This window comes from Monodon monoceros, unplaced genomic scaffold (assembly GCF_005190385.1).
Source record: "Monodon monoceros isolate NGI ecotype Baffin Bay Population unplaced genomic scaffold, NGI_Narwhal_1 Super_Scaffold_12, whole genome shotgun sequence".
Lineage (NCBI taxonomy): Eukaryota > Metazoa > Chordata > Mammalia > Artiodactyla > Monodontidae > Monodon > Monodon monoceros.
In genome coordinates, this window is record NW_021703768.1 from 43,447,315 (window position 1) to 43,468,152 (window position 20,838).

Consider the following 20,838-nt stretch of genomic DNA (forward strand, 5'->3'; position numbering starts at 1 on the left):
CTTCAGAGTTTACACACTATTAACAGTTTATGTGAATTATTGTAGAAATAGCTGGTGCACATGTATGCACTTTAATTCTCTCAACAAATGGTGGCATACTAAGCTTGTTGTCACCCTGTTTTTTAAAAGTGGTGTATGTTGGAGGTAATGCTTACTCTAGAACTGTACTCCTTTTTATGAATGCACAGTATTCCTTTGTATGGGTGGGCTATAATTTTAAGTCTTTTATTGTTAGACAATTAGATAGGTTTCAATCTTTTGATACTAAAAATAATGTTAGTAGTGAATATTATTTTACAGTCATCTTTACCCATGTGTGGGGACACATCTGAAGGGAAAATTCCTAGATGTGAATTTATTGGGAAAAAGATATGTTTTAAAATTTTAATAGAGACTAAAATTGTGTTGTATCAGTTTATCCTCCTGAGTGCCAGTTTCCCTATGCCCTGGATAACATGGTATTATCATACTTGAGGGAAAATGTTGTTAGTCTTCATTTATTTTGCTTTTAAAAGTAATGTTGAACTTAAAGTGTCTAAAAACCTTTGTATTTTCTATGAACCATTTGTTCATGTTTTTGGCTTATTGCGTGAGTGTTGGTCATGTTTATCATTGTTTTTGAAGAGCCCTTTATCAGACAGGTTGCAAATATTTTTTTCTCACAGCTTTTCAGCTTCTTTCTGGGAAGAATTTAATATTTTAAAAATTATGTTGAATGTATTAGCTTTTCCTTTATGGATTTCATTTTACATCTTGTTAGAAACAAATGGCTAATTTTCAAGTAACTAGAAAGCGACATTTACTTTTATTGTTAATAGGACTTGTGTAAGAGCTGTTGCTATATATGGGGGAACCCAGTTGGGGCATTCCATTCGACAAATAGTACAAGGCTGTAATATATTATGTGCTACTCCTGGGAGACTGATGGATATCATACGTAAAGAAAAGGTAGGCTCTAGAGGGATAACAAAGTTGTGGTATTGATTAATAATTTTTTTTGTTTGGGGAAGAGAGAGATTGGTATAAAGATACATATATTTATTACAGCACCATTTATATATTAGGCCCCCATCAGATGCTTTGAATGCATTCTCATATAAATCTTAAAATAATGAAAATAGGAGGTAAATAGTATTTTCCATTTTATACTTGGGAAAACAAGCTTAGTGAGATTATGTAATTTATTTTAAACCTCTCAGTTAGCTCTAGTAAGTGATAGAGCTAGGGTTAGAATCTGGATCTGATTCCAGAATCTGTATCCTATACCCCACTACACTGGGAGAGAAATGTAATAAGTGCTTTTATCTAGTTTCATATATGTCTTGATGAAATAAATTTTTTTTCCTGAAAGAAAGCCTTTGTGGCATCAGTAATTTTGTCTTCTGTTTTAGGTGTGGGAGTGATATTATCCAGGACTATTAATTTTCTGTCTTCAGAAAGAGATTTTAGGGCTATGTATTTCTTTTTGGTATTCACATACCACAGTATTACATCTCTGTATCAATATTTTGAGTTCACTTTCATGACTCTGATCTGCTTTTTTAAGGCCCTTCTCTAAAGGGATTGTTCAAAACATGCTGTTTCTGCATAAAGGGACTTTTCTTAAGATACTTATTAAGAGTATCCAGAGAAATCCACCTTGATTAAACATCTTGCCTGGGGTACCAAAATAACTTGTTTTCTTTTTGCAAATGTGTGTCTGTTTTTAGCACTAAGTATCCATGATAGGTTAGAAAAGTTTCCCAGTTGTTCCTGAGTGATTAGAGAATGGGGGATTTATTAAGGGTTTAAAGGAGTTAGAAATAAGTTTAGCAGTTACAAGACATTTGAATATGTCATGCTGTTAAGAAATTTTATTTCTTACATTAAAGAGTCTGACTTTATCAGATAATATAGTCTAGATCTGTGCTGTCCAATACAGTAGTCACTAGCTACATGTGGCTATTTAAATGTCAAAGTGATATAAAATTAAAAATTCATTTCTTCAGGCACACTAGCTACATTTCAAGTGCTTATTAGCTGCATGTGGCTACTGGCTAACAGTGAAGATACAGAATTTTTAAGTAATTACAGAAAGGTGTATTGTGTAGTACTGATCTAGATGTTTTGGTTTCTTTCTTATAAAATGTTTTATAACATAAGGCAAAATTGAGAACTGAAATAAACACTGATAGTAGTACCTAAACATAACAGTTCTCTTCATTTTATGCATTTATTTCTAATCTTCATCCTTAAGAATATATTAATAGTTGGAGTTGTAGAGAATATTTTAGTTTAATACATTAACTAGTATGCATTCTCTGCCCTCACCCTTGAAAATATCCTTAAAGATTGGTCTCAGACAAGTCAAATATATAGTTTTGGATGAAGCTGATCGCATGCTGGATATGGGTTTTGGACCAGAAATGAAGAAGTTAATTTCCTGCCCAGGAATGCCATTAAAGGAACAGCGTCAGACCCTTATGTTTAGCGCAACTTTTCCAGAAGAAATTCAAAGGTAAATTTTTTCTTCTTAAAAGTAGTTGCTATGTACTTGATGCTTTTATAGCAGGAGAAATACTGTGAATATCTTATTTTTGAGAGATTTACTTCATTTAATCCTAAATTTAAGATTGTAACATAGGTAGTTTAGAAGTATTTCCAGGAAGTTTACCCTATTTTTCATTGTTTCTTACCTTAATTTCTGGCTTTACATTAGCATCACATTTTATTAAAGTGTGTGTGTGTGTGTGTGTGTGTGTGTGTGTGTGTGTGTGTGTGTGAGAGAGAGAGAGAGAGAGAGAGGGGGAGGGAGGGAGGGAGAGAGAGGGAGGGAGAGAGAGGGAGAGAGAGCGAGTGAGCACATGAGTGCAACACCTAGCTAGGATTTAATAAGTGCTTACTAAATGAAATTATTTTTATTGTTGTGCCTTCTCCTCAAACCAAATAATAGAGCTTGGGGGAATTGTGCTTGTGTTGGAAAATTTATATACCAATTTCCACAGATATTTGAGTATCATACCACGTACTGTGTGGTCTGTGAGTTCTGAGATTAGGATGACACATTCCTGCTAGAGTGGTGACTCTACCTCCTGCCTGCTGATCCCTTGGCCACAGGGAACCTGAAATGCCCATGCAGCAGCTCTAGCTTACAGTTCAGTAAGACTCTTCCTGTTTTCTCTGGTGGAACCATTCTCTCTTTGGGAACCAAGGCCTCCAAAACTGCAGAACCTATACTTGTAGTGGGGGTAGGAAGCACAGATTTCCCATGTGGGTCACTGGAAGTTATGGATGATATGTGGACCACCCTTGCTTGTATCCCTTGGTTCACAGACCCATGTACCACATGAAGATCTTTGATTCCTACTGAATGATATTCCATCCTCATAAAGAATCACTTCCAAGCTGTCCCTTTAGCTGTTCTTTCAGTGGACAGTTCCAGTTTGTCAGGCTGGCAACTTCTGGGTGTTGTGGTATGATATGGACCCCATGGTTGTGCACCTGCTGCAATACCACCTTTGCTGAAAGTGGATCCCCTGGTCTGATAGAATGTTATGTGGGGTCAAACACTATCAATTTGTATTACTTATTAGATGATTTTAAAAGTCTTTGTATAAAGTTAAAAAGAGCTCTTTACTGAGGAAAAAGTCTAAATCGTAATAAAGCATTTGGCCAGTTGCCAGGATTTTTTTCTTTCCTAGTGGTACATAAAAGAATAGTTTCTTATATTTAAATGGTGTCTTAAATTTGAAATGGGATATCTACATTCCCATCATCATCATAGGTAATTAATACTAGGTGGGTCAATACCTACCTAATTAGCAGGTAATATTCCTGCTGCCTGTTTTTTTTTTCAACAAAATAATTTTATTTCCGGGACTTCCCTGGTGGCACAGTGGTTAAGAATCCACCTGCCAATGCAGGGGACACGAGTTCGAGCCCTGGTCCGAGAAGGTCCCACATGCCGTGGGGCAGCTAAGCCCGTGCGTCACAACTACTGAGCCTGTGCTCTAGAGCCCGCGAGCCACGACTACTGAGCCCACGTGCCACAACTACTGAAGCCCGAGCACCTAGAGCCTGTGCTCCGCAATAAGAGAAGCCACTGCAATGAGAAGCCACTGCAATGAGAAGCCTGCGTACCGCAACAAAGAGTAGCCCCCGCTCGCAGCAACTAGAGAAAGCCCGCACGCAGCAATGAAGACCCAACACAGCCAACAATAAATAAACAAATAAAATTTTTTAAAATTTATTTTTATTTATATCCTAACACGTGGCAAACATATACATCCAGTACGTACTTATCTTGGACATTTATTGACAGATGACTTCCAAACTACAACTGTCTTGATATTTAAGCAGGAAGTTATCTTAGTTGATATGAAAGATGCTTTTAGATGGATAACAGTATGGATATATTGCATTGGTCACAGCAGAATTTGATTGATTAGTTCTATAAATTTAAAGCTTGGAAAAGTTACTACTTTTGCATCTAATGCTTTCAGACGAATAGGATGCAGCAATATCAACTTGTATTCCAGAGAAATTTCCTTAGTTTTTCTGGTGATGGAACCACTTATCCCCGTCTGTTGGTATTGTGCAGGCGGATTCACATGGTGGTGGTAAAGCGTCCACAATGGCTTTGGCAGCATCAGTATCACACTGGAAGGGGCTCTCAGACACTGTGGTATTCATGCAACTGATTCCTTTTCCATCAGTTTTCTAAGTCACTAATGCTCTCCGGTAGTCATGAGTGCTTTTAATAATATCAGTTGCAAAGTCCTTATCTTTAAATTCTGCGTTGAAAGCAAACTGGTTCTCAGGTTTTCCATCAGGAACCTTGTACCTTCTAAACCAGTCCACAGTAGCTTCCAGGTAGCCAGGTTTCAGCCGCTTGACATCATTAATATCATTATAATTGGCTGCATCAGGATCATCCACATTAATGGCAATGACTTTCCAGTCAGTTTCCCCTTCATCGATCATAGCCAGTATGCCCAGAACTTTCACCCTGATTATTTCCCCTCTTGCACATACCTTGCTTCCAGTTTCACACACATCAATTGGATCATTGTCACCACAGCAGCCGGTGTGTTCACAATTGTGTCCTGGGTCTTCCCAAGTCTGAGGGATGGCACCATAGTTCCAGATATATCCTTTATAAGGGAACAAATTTGCAACATAATGGAGTTTTCCTTTTTTCACATCTTGTTTAATTGGGTTTAAAGGATCCTTTGTAGCAATCTCCAATTTTGCATTCGACCAGCGTGGTACTTCGACCACCATGTGGAACACATCCTTATCTGCATAAATTGGAATATCATGAAATGGAGATATATATTGTCCTTTTTCATTTTTGAGGAAGACTCAGTACTCGAGGGTGAAGGGTGTGGCGTGATCCTCGCTGCTGAAGCCGCTCATGATGCTGGAGACCAGCCGCCGCTGCCGCTGCTGCTACAAAGCCACTCTATTTTTTTTTTTTAATTTTAATTTTTGTTTTTTGGCTGTGTTGGGTCTTCGTTGCTGCACGTGGGGCTTTCTCTAGTTGTGGCGAGTGGGGCTGCTCTTTGTTGTGGTGTGCGGGCTTCTCATTGTGGTGACCTCTCTTGTTGTGGAGCACGGGCTCTAGGTGCGCGGGCTCCGTAGTTGAAGCATGCAGGCTCTGGAGCACAGGCTCTGTAGTTGTGGTGCACTGACTTAGTTGCTCCACAGCATGTGGGATCTTCCCGGACCAGGGGTTGAACCTGTATGCCCTGCATTGGCAGGCAGATTCTTAACCACTGCGCCACCAGGGAAGTCCCATCTATTTTTTTAATTTACCCTGAAATAGGGAAGTGTTTGGCCAGATATTGGCCAGCCCAAATGACTAATGTATACTACCGTCAGTCAGTAGTATTTGTTGAGGACTTTTTATGAGCCATATTTGATTATAAGCCCTGGGGCTATATGATAAATAGGATAGAGTTCCTGACCTTGAGTTGTTTATATTCTTGAGTTCTTGATGACTTCTCAGTTGCTTTACTGTCTGCATTTAAATGTTACAAGTTGCCTATTATTCTGTCTAAAGTCCACTTTTTTCATTCTGCATATTCACTGAACCATTGAAGCATCCATTTCCTTGGCTTGCACTTGTACCTGTTTACTCTCCCAAACTTATTACCTGTATCTTTTTTGATTGAAGTATAGTTGGTTTACAATATTATATTAGTTTTAAGTGCTCAGTGTAGTAATTCAGTATTTTTGTAGAATATATTCCATACAAAGTTATTATAAAATATGAAGTATATTCCTTGTACTGTACATTTTTCTAACTTATTTATTTTATACCTAGTAGTTTGTAACTCTTAATCCTCTTCGCCTCCTTTACTCCTCTCTCAGCCTCCTCCCTTCTGGTGACCACTGGTTTGTTCTCAGTATCTGTGAGTCTATTCCTGTTTTGTTATATTTGTTCCTTTTATTTTTAGATTCCACGTATAAGTGAAAACATACAGTGTTTGTCATTCTCTGACTTATTTCACTAAGCATAATAATCTCCAGGTCCATCCATGTTGTTGCAAATGGCAAAATTTCCTTCTTTTTTATGGCTTAGTAATATTCCATTGCATATACATATACCCCACATCTTCTTTATCCATTCATCTGTTGATGGAAACCTAGGTTTTCATGTCTTGGCTATTGTAAATGATGCTGCTGTGAACATTGGGGTGCACATATCTTTTCAAATTAGTGTTTTTATTTTCTTTGGATATATACCCAGGAGTGGAATTGCTCCATATGATAGTTCTATTTTTAATTTTTTGAAAAACTTCCATACTGTTTTCTGTAGTGGCTGTACCAATTTACATTCCCACCAGCAGTACACAAGGGTTCCCTTTTCTCCACATCTTGCCAACCCTTGTTATTTCTTGTCTTTTTGATAATAGCCATTCTGACAGGTGTGAGGTGGTATCTCATTGTGGTTTTGATTTGCATTTCCCTGATGATTAGTGATATTGAGCATCTTTTCATGTGCCAGGTGGCCATCTGTATGTCTTCTTTGGAAAACTGTCTATTCAGGTCCTCTGCCCAGTTTTAAAAATTGGGTTTTTTGTCTTGTACTGTGAAGGAAACCATGAAGAAACACAAAAAGACAATGTACTGGTTGGGAGAAGATAATTGCAGATGATATGTTCCATAAGGGATTAATATCCAAAATATGTAAAGATCTTCTACAATTTAATATCAAAAACAAACAACCCAATTATTACTTGTATGCTTAATCTCTCTCCTCAGCTCCAGACTTTTAGATTTAACTCTTTAGGATTGTTTTTCCTCTTAGACGAATTAACCGGTAACTCATGTTCATCAAGTCCAAAATTGAACCTATTCTTCAGCTCCCTCTTTCCTTTCCAGTTTTCCTTATTGGCATTGTGGTCTTTGGCAGCCAGAGTTCTTTGAATCATGTTGATTCCTCCCTCATAGTCCTTTAATTCTGCCCTTCAAAAGTGTTCAACTTGGCAGTTATCTCTAAAATATCTCATATTCATTAGTTTATTTCCCACCGTATTTTAGGTCCTTTTCAGTTTCCCTCTGCTCATTGGTAGTAGCTTTCTTTCTAACCTGTCTCCCTGCCTGTAGTTTCATTTTTATGCTGGTAAAAATTCCAAAACAAAGTCTGATCTTTATAGCCATTTATTTAAGATAAACCCTCCCATGTCTTTCCATCTCCACAGACTAACCAACTTTCAAATTCTTTTACACAAGACAACTTCTGCCTCATTTCCACTTTTTTACCTGGACCGATGTATTTCTGGCTTATTTAGACTATTTCCTATCAGCCACACAAGCCAAATTCTGTTCCTCCTCATTATTTATCCTTGTGTCGTCTTATGCATTGAGTGCCTTTCCCTAGTCATCATTTTTTCACATTCTTGCTTGCTGCTTCCTTAGATCAAGCTTCAAACTTGAAGACTCTTTAACAGACATCATTTCATCCATTTCCTGTCAGTCTTGTGAAAGAATCCTGTATCATGTGAAAGAAACTATTTAAAACACTTTTCATGTTTCTTGGAATATAGTTAGGTTCAATAGATATTAACTATTGTAACACTGGATTATTATAGTAAATCATTAAATAATTAAAATATGTAAATATTAACCTATATAAATATTTTAGGTTATAGTAATTATTTTTTAATATAATTATATTTATGCTACCTGATATGAGCACCTCAGAGGCAGAGACCATCACATTCATCTTTATACACCCAGTGCCTTGTACCATGTATGCCTGACACGAGGCACTCAGAATATGTTTTCATGAGTGTAAAGGATGATTGACAATTAAGACTTGCAGATGATCTCAAGGTTTGAGAGGGTTCTTGTCTCTAGAGGTAGTATATCAACAGTGTTTTTCTTTTATGGTAAGAGAGCAGATGAAGAGAGAGAAGCAGCAGTGACTTATTAAGATTATGTATTTACTGAGTTTGAACTATTTTCTTGATATGCTAGGAGGTGGCTAGAAAGTAAGGGACTGCTACATAGGAGAGTATATACAAGACTGCTACATGACCTTCCCTTTTTTTCCTTCCAGACTTGCTCTGTAATTGGCAATTCCCCTTCTCCCTACTCCATGTTCCTGGGTGATCTAGAGCAGGGCTTCCTAATTGTATGCTGTCAGTGAGTTGTGTGTGTGTCAAGATGCTGATACCCCCAACCTTTGGGGTGAGCCTCCACAACTTGGTGTGGCCCTGGCCCCTAGTCTCTTCACATCATCTCATTTTTTTGCCCAATTATGCTGTACAAATATTATCATTTTCTATGTTTGTCATGTTACAAAAAGCACTGACTTAAGATCTGGTTTGCTTCTAATACTTCATTTGAAGTATACTAATTTGACAACTAATATTTTCAGGAAACAACTCCTAGAAATAACATACATGAAAGCAATGAATGAAAAACAGAATTTCTGTTGTAGGGTTACATTTTAATTTTTAATAAAAAAATTCCTGCTTGTAGTCTGATACTTAGCATACTTTTTTTTATTGTTATATACACGTTTTATATAGTTTTGTATGGTGAGCACATCCACTTGAAATTACTTATCCATAATTTGACACAGACTTTTTCACTAGTAGTTGTTAAGTATTTTGCAAAATCTTAACATTTAATACTGATATTTGAGAGTAGTACTTGGATGATGTAAGTATCCACCTTCTCTTATTATAGCTGTTATAATCTGGCTTATTAATATTGAGGTAACACTTGCAGGAATATTAGGAAGGAGTATTAATGGAAGAGGATAAGTTAAGGAATACTGTCTTGTCTTTCAAGGTTGGCTGGGGAGTTTTTAAAGTCGAATTATTTGTTTGTTGCTGTTGGACAAGTGGGTGGAGCATGTAGAGATGTTCAGCAGACCATTCTCCAAGTTGGCCAGTACTCAAAAAGAGAAAAACTTGTCGAAATTCTACGAAACATAGGTACCTTACATTGATATAATTATCTTTTGTTATGATTTTGATTTTTACAAAAATGACTTCTGGAAATGACTTTAAACATTATTTGGTATAAGTTAAATAAATAAGTTTTCACTGTTTCCTCTTTCTCTAAAGCTCTTTTTCTTATGATTCGATATTTTGGGTAAGTGATGTAGCAGTATAATCCTTTCTTCTCTATAAATGTTAAAAATAGGAAGAATTTGAGACTTTGAACAGTGTTTGACAAAAAACTATTCCAGCAGAAATACATATTTTCTTGTTTTAGAAAATAGAAAGGAAGAGTAACATATCTACATCAAGCTCTGTTTACTCCACTAAAAGTGAAATCTTTTGTATTTCTACTTCCCAGTTTCTGCTCTCTAAGGCTTCCTGTATTCATAGTTCAAAGAATTTTGGAGATAGAAGGGACTTTAAAGATATAGTTCTGTTCCTTCACAATGTTGATGAGAAATCTATTTCCCCTCAAAAAAAATTTTTTTTTCAATAGATAGTTGTATTTCTTTGATTGAGATAGCTTTAGTTTGTGCCTTGAAATAAAATTTTCTAATATGGCCTTTTTTTTTTTTTTTTTTACTTTGCATGGAAATGTCATGCCATATATCCTAGTATTTTACATATTTTTGTTCATATAATTATCTCTTTTTCTAATTGTTAACTTAAATCTGCTAGCTTTCCTCTTCTGCCTTTAAAGTGTGTAGGTTTCATTATTTCCTAGTAGTATATACCATCTGCCTTTTTCATAATTTTAAATGAACAGGTGTCAAAGATTTTGTTGAGCTCATTAATTACAAAGGGAGCTAGCAAGATGTTACAGCCAATTCTAAGGAGAATTCAAAGAACACATTTATGTTTATTTATATTTTTTTGGCTGTGTTGGGTCTTAGTTGAGGCATGCAGGATCTTTCATTGTGGCACGTGAGCTTCTCTTTAGCGTGCGGGTCTTTTCTTCTCTAGTTGTGGCGTGCGAGCTCCAGAGCACATGGGCTCTGTAGTTTGCGGCATGTGGTCTCTCTCATTGAGGCACATGGGCTCGGTAGTTGTGGTGCACAGGCTTAGTTGCCCCACGGCATATGGGCTCTTAGTTCCCCGACCAGGGATCGAACCTGTGTCCCCTGCATTGGAAGGCGGATTCTTTACCACTGGACCACCAGGGAAGTCCCCAAAGAACACATTTATGTGTAGGATATCAGGAAAGCTAAGATGGATTTACAAATAGATGCAAAAGTGGTCAGTATCCACAAAGCAATAATCAATTACATTTGAGGGAAAATTTTCATTTGTATTTTTATTGATAAGAATCATTTGCATTGCTCTCAGTTGCAATAGAGGTATAAAAAAATAAAGACAGTAAAAGACACAGACAACCCTTAAGGGTTTGCTCATCAGTGATCATCTTTGCTCTTTTCTTGAAAAACAAACACACAAATGGTTTATATTTCTTGGTCACTGTTACTCCAAGTGTAGTCTCAACCACTTATGTTAATTATTTTAACTGTAGTAACTTCTATTTCAGAGAGTAAACTAGAGGCAGGGATGGACAGTTGAGAGATGTCATACACAAACATTGTAGCTGACTACCAGAGCTCATGAACTTTCTATACCACACATATATCTTTCTATACCACACATATTCTTTTACACTTAAAGTAGCAAAATTGAGTAGGTTCATTTTTTTTTTTTTTTGCGGTATGCGGGCCCCTCACTGCTGTGGCCTCTCCTGTTGCGGAGCACAGGCTCCGGACGCGCAGGCTCAGCGGCCACGGCTCACGGGCCTAGCCGCTCCGCGGCATGTGGGATCTTCCTGGACCAGGACACGAACCTGCATCCCCTGCATCAGCAGGCGGACTCTCAACCACTACGCCACCAGGGAAGCCCGAGTAGGTTCATTAATATGACCCAAAGATATTGCCTCTCTATAGTATATGAAAAATAACAAGCAAAAGGATATAAACTTATGTTTAGTAATTAATGTTTGAGAATTCAATCCTATATTCAGTGATTATTGAGTTAATTAACTCAATATAGTCTACTATTTTAAGTTATCTAAAGCCAAAGATCTTGGAAATTATCTTTCAGATGACAGTATACAAAACGGTAGATAGTGTTGAATAGTCAGTTTAGTTGAACACAGATTTACATTTTCATACACTTAAACAAAACATTATGGAGAATGTTAGTTATTTTGACTGGCAAATCTCTATACATTAAGAAAAACCCAAGTAAAATAAGATACATGTTTGTTTTCTACTTAACACTGATAAATTCGAGAAAATACATTTGTATTTTTAAAACCAAGTAAGTTAGTCTTGTTTACCAAAGATTTCACTTAATTATGGGAACTTGGAATCTTAAAATATTTCTGCTTTAGCTCCTATAGGAAGAATTTTTTTTAAGTCTAATATAGTTAAAGTATTATGAGTCAATTTCTTTATTTTCCAGGAATTTTAGGAGTATTTATCTCTATAAATTCTCTAATTTATCTCTGTAAACCAATCAGAATTGAGCTCCTTTAAGAGACTTTATAATTTGTTAATACTCTCCATAGAGTATTAACATAATGCTTATACATAGTGGTGGGTAAAGCCCTTTCTGAATTATAGGTACATAAAGAGCTTATAGCTTCATTTCTACCACTCCAGCCACAGGTAAAGAGTAAACACAGAAATACAAAAAATTGCAATCTAACTACCAAAGCTAGAATTCTTTTTAGATTCTTAATTGATTTTAGTTCACAATGGACTAATAGTCAAAAAAGGCTAACAAGATGAATTGTCTATTATTTTTCACGCAACAAAATATGTAACTATAATTCATTAATCCATTTACAAAGGTCACCAGATGGTCTGCTTATAAAACTAAATTTGCATTATTGCTGCCACCAAAGGGGTATAGCTTATTGTCTGAAGGAGAAAAAATACCAAATCAGTAGAGGAAAAAAACTAGAGAAGTGTCAGGGGAGTTAAATTTTTTATTACCATTTGGGATTCACAGTGGGAACAAAGAAAAGATGAAATCGAGGCTTTAAGCTGCACAGTAGTATTAGGTAACTGACTATCAAATTTATCAGTTTTGGCATTGGGCATCTTGTTGGATTGAAAGGTAATTTTTGATAAAACATAAAATCATTACTCTCTGATAAATAAAATGACTATGTCTCAAGGATATAACTCATTTATTACTGTAAGAATCAGTTGCTCTATTGATTTCCTACCTGGTTGTCTAATAGATATCTGTGATTTATTGATAATTAAATATCACCTCTAAACCTTCCTTTCTTACAGTCCTTCTATCTCACTTAGTGTTTGTTCCATTCTTCCAGTTGCTCAGACAGAAAATCTGAGGCATCCTTGAATTCTTTCTCCAGTGTGCACATCTGATCTGTTAGCAAAATCCTCTTGTTTCTATCTAGCATCAAAGTATATCAGAACCGGGCTTCCCTGGTGGCGCAGTGGTTGAGAGTCTGCCTGCCGATGCAGGGGACGCGGGTTCATGCCCCGGTCCGGGAAGATCCCACATGCCGCAGAGCGGCTGGGCCCGTGAGTCATGACCGCTGAGCCTGCGCGTCCGGAGCCTGTGCTCCGCAACAGGAGAGGCCACAACAGTGAGAGGCCCGCGTACCGCAAAAAAAAAAAAAAATAATAAAATAAAAATAAAAAGTATATCAGAACCCATCAGCTGCTCAGTTAAAACAAAGATCAGATCTTTCCACTTCTCTTCTCCAAACCCAGTGGCTTCCCTTCTCAAAGTAAAGATCTTTCAGTGGTTTTCAAGGCCCTTCATGATATGGCCTCCATTACCCCTCTGTCTTCAAATCCTACTGCTCTCCCTTGCTCACCCTATTCCAGGCACACTTTGCTCGTTACTATTCCCCACACATAGCAGACATGGTTCTGCCTCATTGCCTTTGTTCTTGATGTTCCCTCTGCCTAGAACATAAAAACCACATGGGGACCTCTTTTCTGTTTTTTTTTTTTTTTCTTTTTTCTTTGAGCACACCAAGAACACCCATACCTTAGATCTGATCCTTTATATTTGTTCTTACGCTCTGGCTTGTAATACTGTTTCCTCGGGTATCTGAATAGTTCACTTATTTTAGTAATATCTCTACTCAGATGTCATCTAATTAGAGAGGGTACATCAGTCCACTTGGGCCCTTTATTCTGATTTTTTTTCCTTTTTAGACTTAATGCATAATATTTGTTATTTGCCTCCCCACAGTGAGTGCAGGGGCTTTGTTTTATTGCTGTGTTTTCAACACGTAGAATAGTTACTGGCATCTACTAGGCACTAAATATTTGTTGAATAAATGAAGCCAGCTCATAGGAAGATGGGGGAGTGGGATTATGAAATGTAATACCTTCTTACTTTAAGGCTATAAATATCTTTCCTGTCTAACATTTTATAGAAAAGTTCCTTGTGTGGAAATGTCTCTGGCTCATGCTTGAATTTCAGCCAATTAAGTACTTATAAAATAACAAGTAAATATTCTTTAATGCGTTAAGGCCCTGGGATAATTTTCTGTATATATAAGATACTTTGGGGATTAAGGGGTTTGAATTAAGAGATAATGTTGGAACATGGAATATTGTAGAGTTTGTCAGCCCTGGGTTGGATGCCATTATTATGAATACCTCTGGTAGTCAAGGTAGAATAAAAGATTCTATGATCTTGGGAAGTAAAGAACAAAGGCATTTATTTATAGAGAGGGAAATGAAGGGCCTGAGACAAATTTGTGGAACTGTTGAGAGTTGGCAGGTAGATATCATTTATCTTTCCCTAAGTCTCTACTTCTTGGTTGGCTTAGGAAGGCAAAGGGCAAGCTGATTTTTTTTTTTTAGTCCTAAAGTAGGAAAAAGTCCTTGTCTCTCTATCTTTGACATTCATCCATTCAGGAAATATTTGAGTTACTATTACCTATTAGGCCTCAGTCTAGGTGCTAGGAATACGGTGGTGGATGAGACAGTTTCCTACTCACCCTACCCTTTTCTTTTCTTTTCCTAATTTTGTAGTTTGAATGTTAATCATTGTTTCATTGTCTTGTAGGAGATGAAAGAACTATGGTCTTTGTTGAAACCAAGAAAAAAGCAGATTTTATTGCCACTTTTCTTTGTCAAGAAAAAATATCAACAACAAGTATTCATGGGTGAGTAGATTGATATGATTTCCTAGTAAGGAGGTAACTTCTGTTTGTCATTTGTTAAGAAATGTCAGTATATTTAGTATAAAATCCTAGAATTAAGATCTCAAGATCTAAACTGTTATTCTTCATCTTCATTTTAAGTTTTTATAAGAACCAAGTGGCAGGGATGGGCGAGTTAAAGGTGTGTCTTAGACTTCTTATTATGAGGATTGGTAACTTCTCAAGACATCTATTTAAAAGGCTCTTTGATAGTTAGAGCTAGGTGTTTCTTCAGCTGAATCTAATCTTTCTGATTAATCAGTGAATAGAATTCAGAGATTATGCTCTTTAAAAAGCAGCAATTTTTTTTTCTTTTTTTACTGCTCAATCGACAGTACTGTATTATTCTCCATCTGAAAAAAAAACCACTCAGAATTAAATAAGAAAAGTTTCAAGACAAACTTTAAAAGGCACTCAACAACTATGTGGAATTGGCTTCGCCTCTGCAGGTTGTTTGGGTACATCCTTGATATGACAAAACTTGTCACACTCTTCCACGTTCTTAAATGTTGGTAAAGGGGCTAGACTAGAAAATGACATTCATAGTTGCCAAAATCTTTCTCATACATCAGGGCATGCCAACGACCCCACTTCTTCTCAGGTAAGAGCACCACCTCCACCTTGGTCCTCTTTCGGGGGCTGGACTCCACCTCTCTCTCTGCCATGTTGAGCCCCGCTTGGAACCACTGCGGCTCCCAGCACTGTGGCGGCAGAACCTCTCGGGCCCCCGGCCCCCACCCACACTCAAAAAGCAGCGATTTTTGAGGTGGCATTCTGATCAAGTAGTATATTTTTTGTCAAGACTAGAAAGAGATTATTAATAGGTACGGTTTGATGTTTGTCACATTTGAGCTCTGTGTATTAGCTGTCACCTTACCTCATCTGCAAATGGGGTTAATTGTCCTAACCTCAAAGTATTATTATGAGAATCCAATTAAATTATGACTTGAAAGTAATTAGTATAATACTTGGTATGTAAGAAGTAGACATTAATGTTAAATGTTGCTATTTCTTACTGTTATTAAAAAGAAATTTATGTGTTGAACTTCAGTGTTTCTTTTAAATAATTTTCTTAAGTGCTGTCCTAATACATACTTTTATCTTCTTTCAAGTGATCGAGAACAGAGAGAGAGAGAACAAGCCCTTGGAGATTTCCGCTGTGGAAAGTGCCTAGCTCTTGTTGCTACTTCAGTAGCTGCCCGAGGGCTGGATATTGAAAATGTTCAGCATGTTATCAATTTTGATCTCCCTTCTACCATTGATGAATATGTTCATCGAATTGGGCGTACTGGTCGTTGTGGAAATACTGGCAGAGCTATTTCCTTTTTTGATCCTGAATCAGATGGCCATTTAGCACAGCCTCTAGTGAAAGTACTGTCAGATGTAAGTTTTTAATTTTTTTTAAAATTTTATTTATTTATTTATTTATTTATGGCTGTGTTGGGTCTGTGTTTCTGTGTGAGGGCTTTCTCTAGTTGCGGCAAGTGGGGGCCATTCTTCATCGCGGTGCACGGGCCTCTCACTATCACGGCCTCTCTTGTTGCGGAGCACAGGCTCCAGACGTGCAGGCTCAGTAATTGTGGCTCACGGACCTAGTTGCTCCGCGGCATGCGGGATCTTCCCAGACCAGGGCTCAAACCCTTGTCCCCTGCATTGGCAGGCAGATTCTCAACCACTGCGCCACAAGGGAAGCCCCAGTTTTTAATTTTTAAAACTGAATAGATAGTGTTCTTACCTTGTCATTGAAAGAGGACATTTTATATATATGTATTTTAAGGAAAAGTAAGCTGTGCCAATCTTTGCAACTTTATGCATGTTGTATATGAAGTTAATTTTTTCTTTTAAAGGCTCAACAGGATGTTCCTGCATGGTTGGAAGAAATTGCCTTTAGTATGTATGTTACTGGCTTCAGTGGTAGTACAAGAGGAAATATGTTTGTATCAATTGATACTAGAAAGGTAAGTTGAAGGGAAAAATTTAGAACTTGGCTTTTAGTTATTCTTTGTAAATGTTGTGCTATTGTGAAGTAACTGTAACATTCAATAATTTACCTATTCCATTATTTTCATACCTGGAAGAATAATAGTTCTCTATAAGTTTTATATACATATTATATAGTTTTGGTCTTAAAGGTGAGTTTGAGATTTATGCTCAGACACCTTCCTTTCCCAATTCTGCTGGCATTTTAAATTCTAATTTGGGATCTTCTGAGATTTTTGTAGGAATTCTTTATTTTTTGAATTCTGACCACATTATTAAGTAAGAAAATAATAGAGGTGTGGTTGCATATCTTTTCTGTTGTCAGTTTATAGGCAACATCATTTTTATACAGAAACAATGAGCATACTAATCATTAAATATTTATGCTTATTCATTGAAGTGAAGAGCTTTGTTTTTCCACTTGCCAAAACTATTGGCTTAAAGTTTTCTTGAAATCCTCTGTGCATTTAGACTTTCCAGGTTTATATGTACCGTTTTTCAAATGGATTGGAGTCAGTTGGAATGAAATTTTTTATATATTTGGGGAAGACATGGTGGAAAGCTTGAATCTCAGTCTAGGCAGTGTAACTTTAAAGCTACATAAAATTAAATGTTTGTTTGTTTGTTTCTTTTTTTTTTTTTTTTTTTAAAGAATTACCAGGGCAAGAGCTCTTTGAACACAGCACGGTTTTCTTCACAAGCTCCTAATCCAGTAGATGATGAGTCATGGGATTAAAACTAAAACAACCTTCAAGTTTGTGGTACAGTTTTGATGCGGAGAAGAAAATAGTTTTGATTTTTGATTTTTTAAATAGAAGTATGAAACCTGACACTCTTGTTTCTCCTGTCTTCTGTTCTTACTCCCACCCTTAAAAAGACATCGTTGCTGACTAGTTATGTGAAATGCTAAAAGTTACAACGTTGCAGTTACTGATACAAATGGTGTTAACTGGAAAGATTAAAGCATTCTAAATGTCTTGCTTATTTTTATTGTATTCTTCAGGGGTTTTAGACGTATTTTATGTCTAAATGCCATGTCTTAGTATAGTGTTTATTGATCCTTTAACAAACAGGACAAACGATACACTTTTGGTTAAAAATTATTGAGTCCTATTTTTACTTAAAAGGAGCCTTTAAACAGTAGTGAGTCAGTGAAATATAATGACATGATTTTCATGACAAATAGACAAGCTTTTAAAAGTAATTTTGATTTTATATCATCAGATATGTGATGAACATAGTTAAATGTTTGCAATGTGAGCTCTGTACTCAATGATACAACTGTTTGTAGTTATACTATATAGACATTCCTTGAAAATAAAGGATGAAACTCTTTTCCCCCTAAGTTTTCCAACAGCACTTTTAATTTTTCTTGTTACAGGTCATAGTTCTCAACTCCTGTCTTTTGAAATTTTATTGAGTCTTGTGAAACCAATGAAGTGAACAAAAAGTCATATAAGTTGAATATAATATACATTAATACACAGATGTAATAATGAATGTCATTCTTTGAACTCAAACTATATCAATAAAAAACACTGCTGTTCACTGTTATAATTTTTTGATATTTTAATATTGAGGGAAAGTACTCTGTTTTTTTCATTTACCATTATATATCTTAAACTTACTATGTCTAGAATGTAAGAAATTCTTAATAAATCATTAAATGAGTGAGCCAAAACATTAGGACATAAAACAAGTGAGATGTAAATATTTAGGGGGACAAAAATAATCAGTTTCAAATGTATGTTTTTATCGCTTAAAATACAGAGCAACATTTCCCCAACATATATGTCTTGTTATAGGAATTTGGTTAATAAATGAAGCATCACATATGAAAAGAGGAGTGGAATATTCAACAGATTCTGTTGGGATAACTAGTTAGATGCCTACCCCATGCCATATTAAAAATAAGCCCTATGTGAATTACATAAAAAATTACAACTACAGAAAAATACAGTTAAATATTAAACCTTTGAATTGGGAATGAGAGTTGACATTAAGCTCAAAGGACAGAAATCATGATGGAAACAACAAACAGATTTGATCACAAAAGAATTAGTTGCTTATGTAAAAAGGTTAAACAATAGACAAGGAAAAGTATTACTGTGACTACAGTGGATTATCAGTGTATAGTTATTTATATGTGGATATTTAGGAATTCTATTAGTCCAATGCGCAAAGAACAGACAACTCAAAAAGGGAGGTTCAATTTTAAAAAACATGGGACAGGAATTCCCTTGTGGTCCAGGAATTCCCTTGTGGTCCAGTGGTTAGGACTCTGTGCTTTCACTGCCAGGGGTCTGGGTTTGATCCCTGGTCAGGGGAACTAAGATCCCACAAGCTGGAAAAAAGAAACAAAAGGGGAAATATTTAACTTGTACTGTTAATCTTACTTCTGGGAAAGGCTAATTTCCAGTTTGTTTTATTTACAAAGAGCATTTATAAGTCATTTCTTTTTTTTTTTTTCATTTCCTCAAAGAGCTTCTTGGTCATAGCCTGATTGCCTTAAAACTTTTTTGAATTTGCTTGATTTGTCAGATTTACCATAATAGCATTACTGAAACAAATGTAAAAAGAGAAAGAAAATCATACCTGATCCTACCATCATTATAAACCAACTGTAAATGTTCCAGTGCTCAATTACTTTCCTCATTTCTAGGTATAGATTTGAATAATTTCTTTTAAAAATATCAGAGTAATGGATACACATATGACTATAAAAAAAAATCAAAGTAATGGATACACATATGACTAGAAAATAAAATTCTATAGAAAGACTAATAATAGAAAGCAATATTCTGCTGCCTCTCCCTTTCTTTTTTTTTTTTTTTGCGGTACATGGGCCTCTCACTGTTGTGGCCTCTCCCGTTGCGGAGCACAGGCTCCGGACGCGCAGGCTCAGCGGCCATGGCTCACAGGTCCAGCCGTTCCGTGGCATGTGGGATCTTCCCGGACCAGGGCACAAACCCATGTCCCCTGCATCGGCAGGCGGACTCTCAACCACTACACCACCAGGGAGCCCGCCTCTGCCTTTCTAAATTGCTATTCCACATCCCACAAATACCTTTAATCATTTACAATGGTTGCCATCATATCTTTTGTTTTTGTCTCACCAAGTTCAGACTTCTATTGACTTTGTGTGTGATAGATAAAGATCACTCACCTCACTCTTACTTCCTTGGTAACTTTATTATGTTTTTCAAGTTTTATTGAGATATAATTGTTATACATCACTATATAAGCTGAAGGTGCATAATGAGCATAATGGTTTGGCTTACACTGTATTGTGAAATGATTACTGCAGTAATCATCATCTTATATAGTATATAAAATAAGAAAGCAAAAGAAGAAAAAAAATCGTAACTAATATAGTTAGAAGTACACTTTGTGAGATGATTGATAAAGGCACCCTTTTCCTTCCCTCTATTTCTGTTTTTATATTACAGCATCTGTAAACTATACATTTACATTTCCAAAGTTAATATTTGCATTCTATTCTATAACAAAAAGTCTCCCTTGTTATATCTACAGGTTGATTCTAAAATTGGAAATCAATAGACAAGGTTTATATTATACAAATATTGTTCTCTGAATGGGCCAGTTAACATAGTCTGATTATCTTTACTATTTTTCCAATTTTGTCACCTCTGTGTTTCAAGGGAGAATTATTATAATTATTATAAATGCCAGGGTCAAGTGAAAATTGATCAAAACCATTTCACATACCAGTTTGCTTTAACCTTGGGCCATACTCTTAGAGCAATTTATTTACCCTGTAGTTTGATTGTCTTTCTTTTTTCTTGTTGGGAGAAGAAACATGCCCTTTTCATCATATTATTACCTTTCTGGGTTCAAAGTTAGTATTGTCTGGAAGCTATATCCTCAAATATGTTGGTGTTGTTAACTTTTATGAATGGACATTTTAATTTTGGCGAGTACTTGGTGTGCTTTGCAGATTCCTGGGAGTGTGTTGTATTTCTTTGATAATTTTTCCTAAGCTTTCTCTGTTCTTTCTTTATGGAACGTCTATTAATTTTGCTAGAACTGCAAAATTAATCTCTAAATCTCCTATCGTTCATGTTTTTTCATCTTTTTGCTTATGTTGTGGTAGAATACTTACCATCAAAACATTTTTAGCAATTTTATTTCCAATCTTGTTTTTCTAAATGTTGCTTAATAATGAATGTTCTGCTTTACTAATACTTGTTTAATCCTTGTAATTTA

General features: G+C 36.1%; 1 protein-coding gene and 1 pseudogene across 7 annotated transcripts in view; one reads left to right on the plus strand and one right to left on the minus strand.

Annotated features, from left to right (window-relative positions):
* The window catches only part of DDX4 (DEAD-box helicase 4), a 68,397-nt gene extending 50,441 nt beyond the window's left edge, over positions 1 to 17,956 (plus strand). For all 7 annotated transcript variants that reach the window (XM_029216782.1, XM_029216781.1, XM_029216786.1 and 4 more), the window contains 7 exons: positions 819 to 948; positions 2,331 to 2,497; positions 9,289 to 9,434; positions 14,496 to 14,595; positions 15,744 to 16,014; positions 16,479 to 16,589; positions 17,264 to 17,956. In XM_029216782.1, coding sequence (XP_029072615.1) covers positions 819 to 948; positions 2,331 to 2,497; positions 9,289 to 9,434; positions 14,496 to 14,595; positions 15,744 to 16,014; positions 16,479 to 16,589; positions 17,264 to 17,347 — 1,009 coding nt within the window. In that variant the 3' untranslated portion in view covers positions 17,348 to 17,956. The remainder of the gene's footprint in view (positions 1 to 818; positions 949 to 2,330; positions 2,498 to 9,288; positions 9,435 to 14,495; positions 14,596 to 15,743; positions 16,015 to 16,478; positions 16,590 to 17,263) is intronic.
* Positions 4,407 to 5,436, minus strand: LOC114893190 (annotated as a pseudogene).
* Positions 17,957 to 20,838: the final 2,882 nt, after the last annotated feature.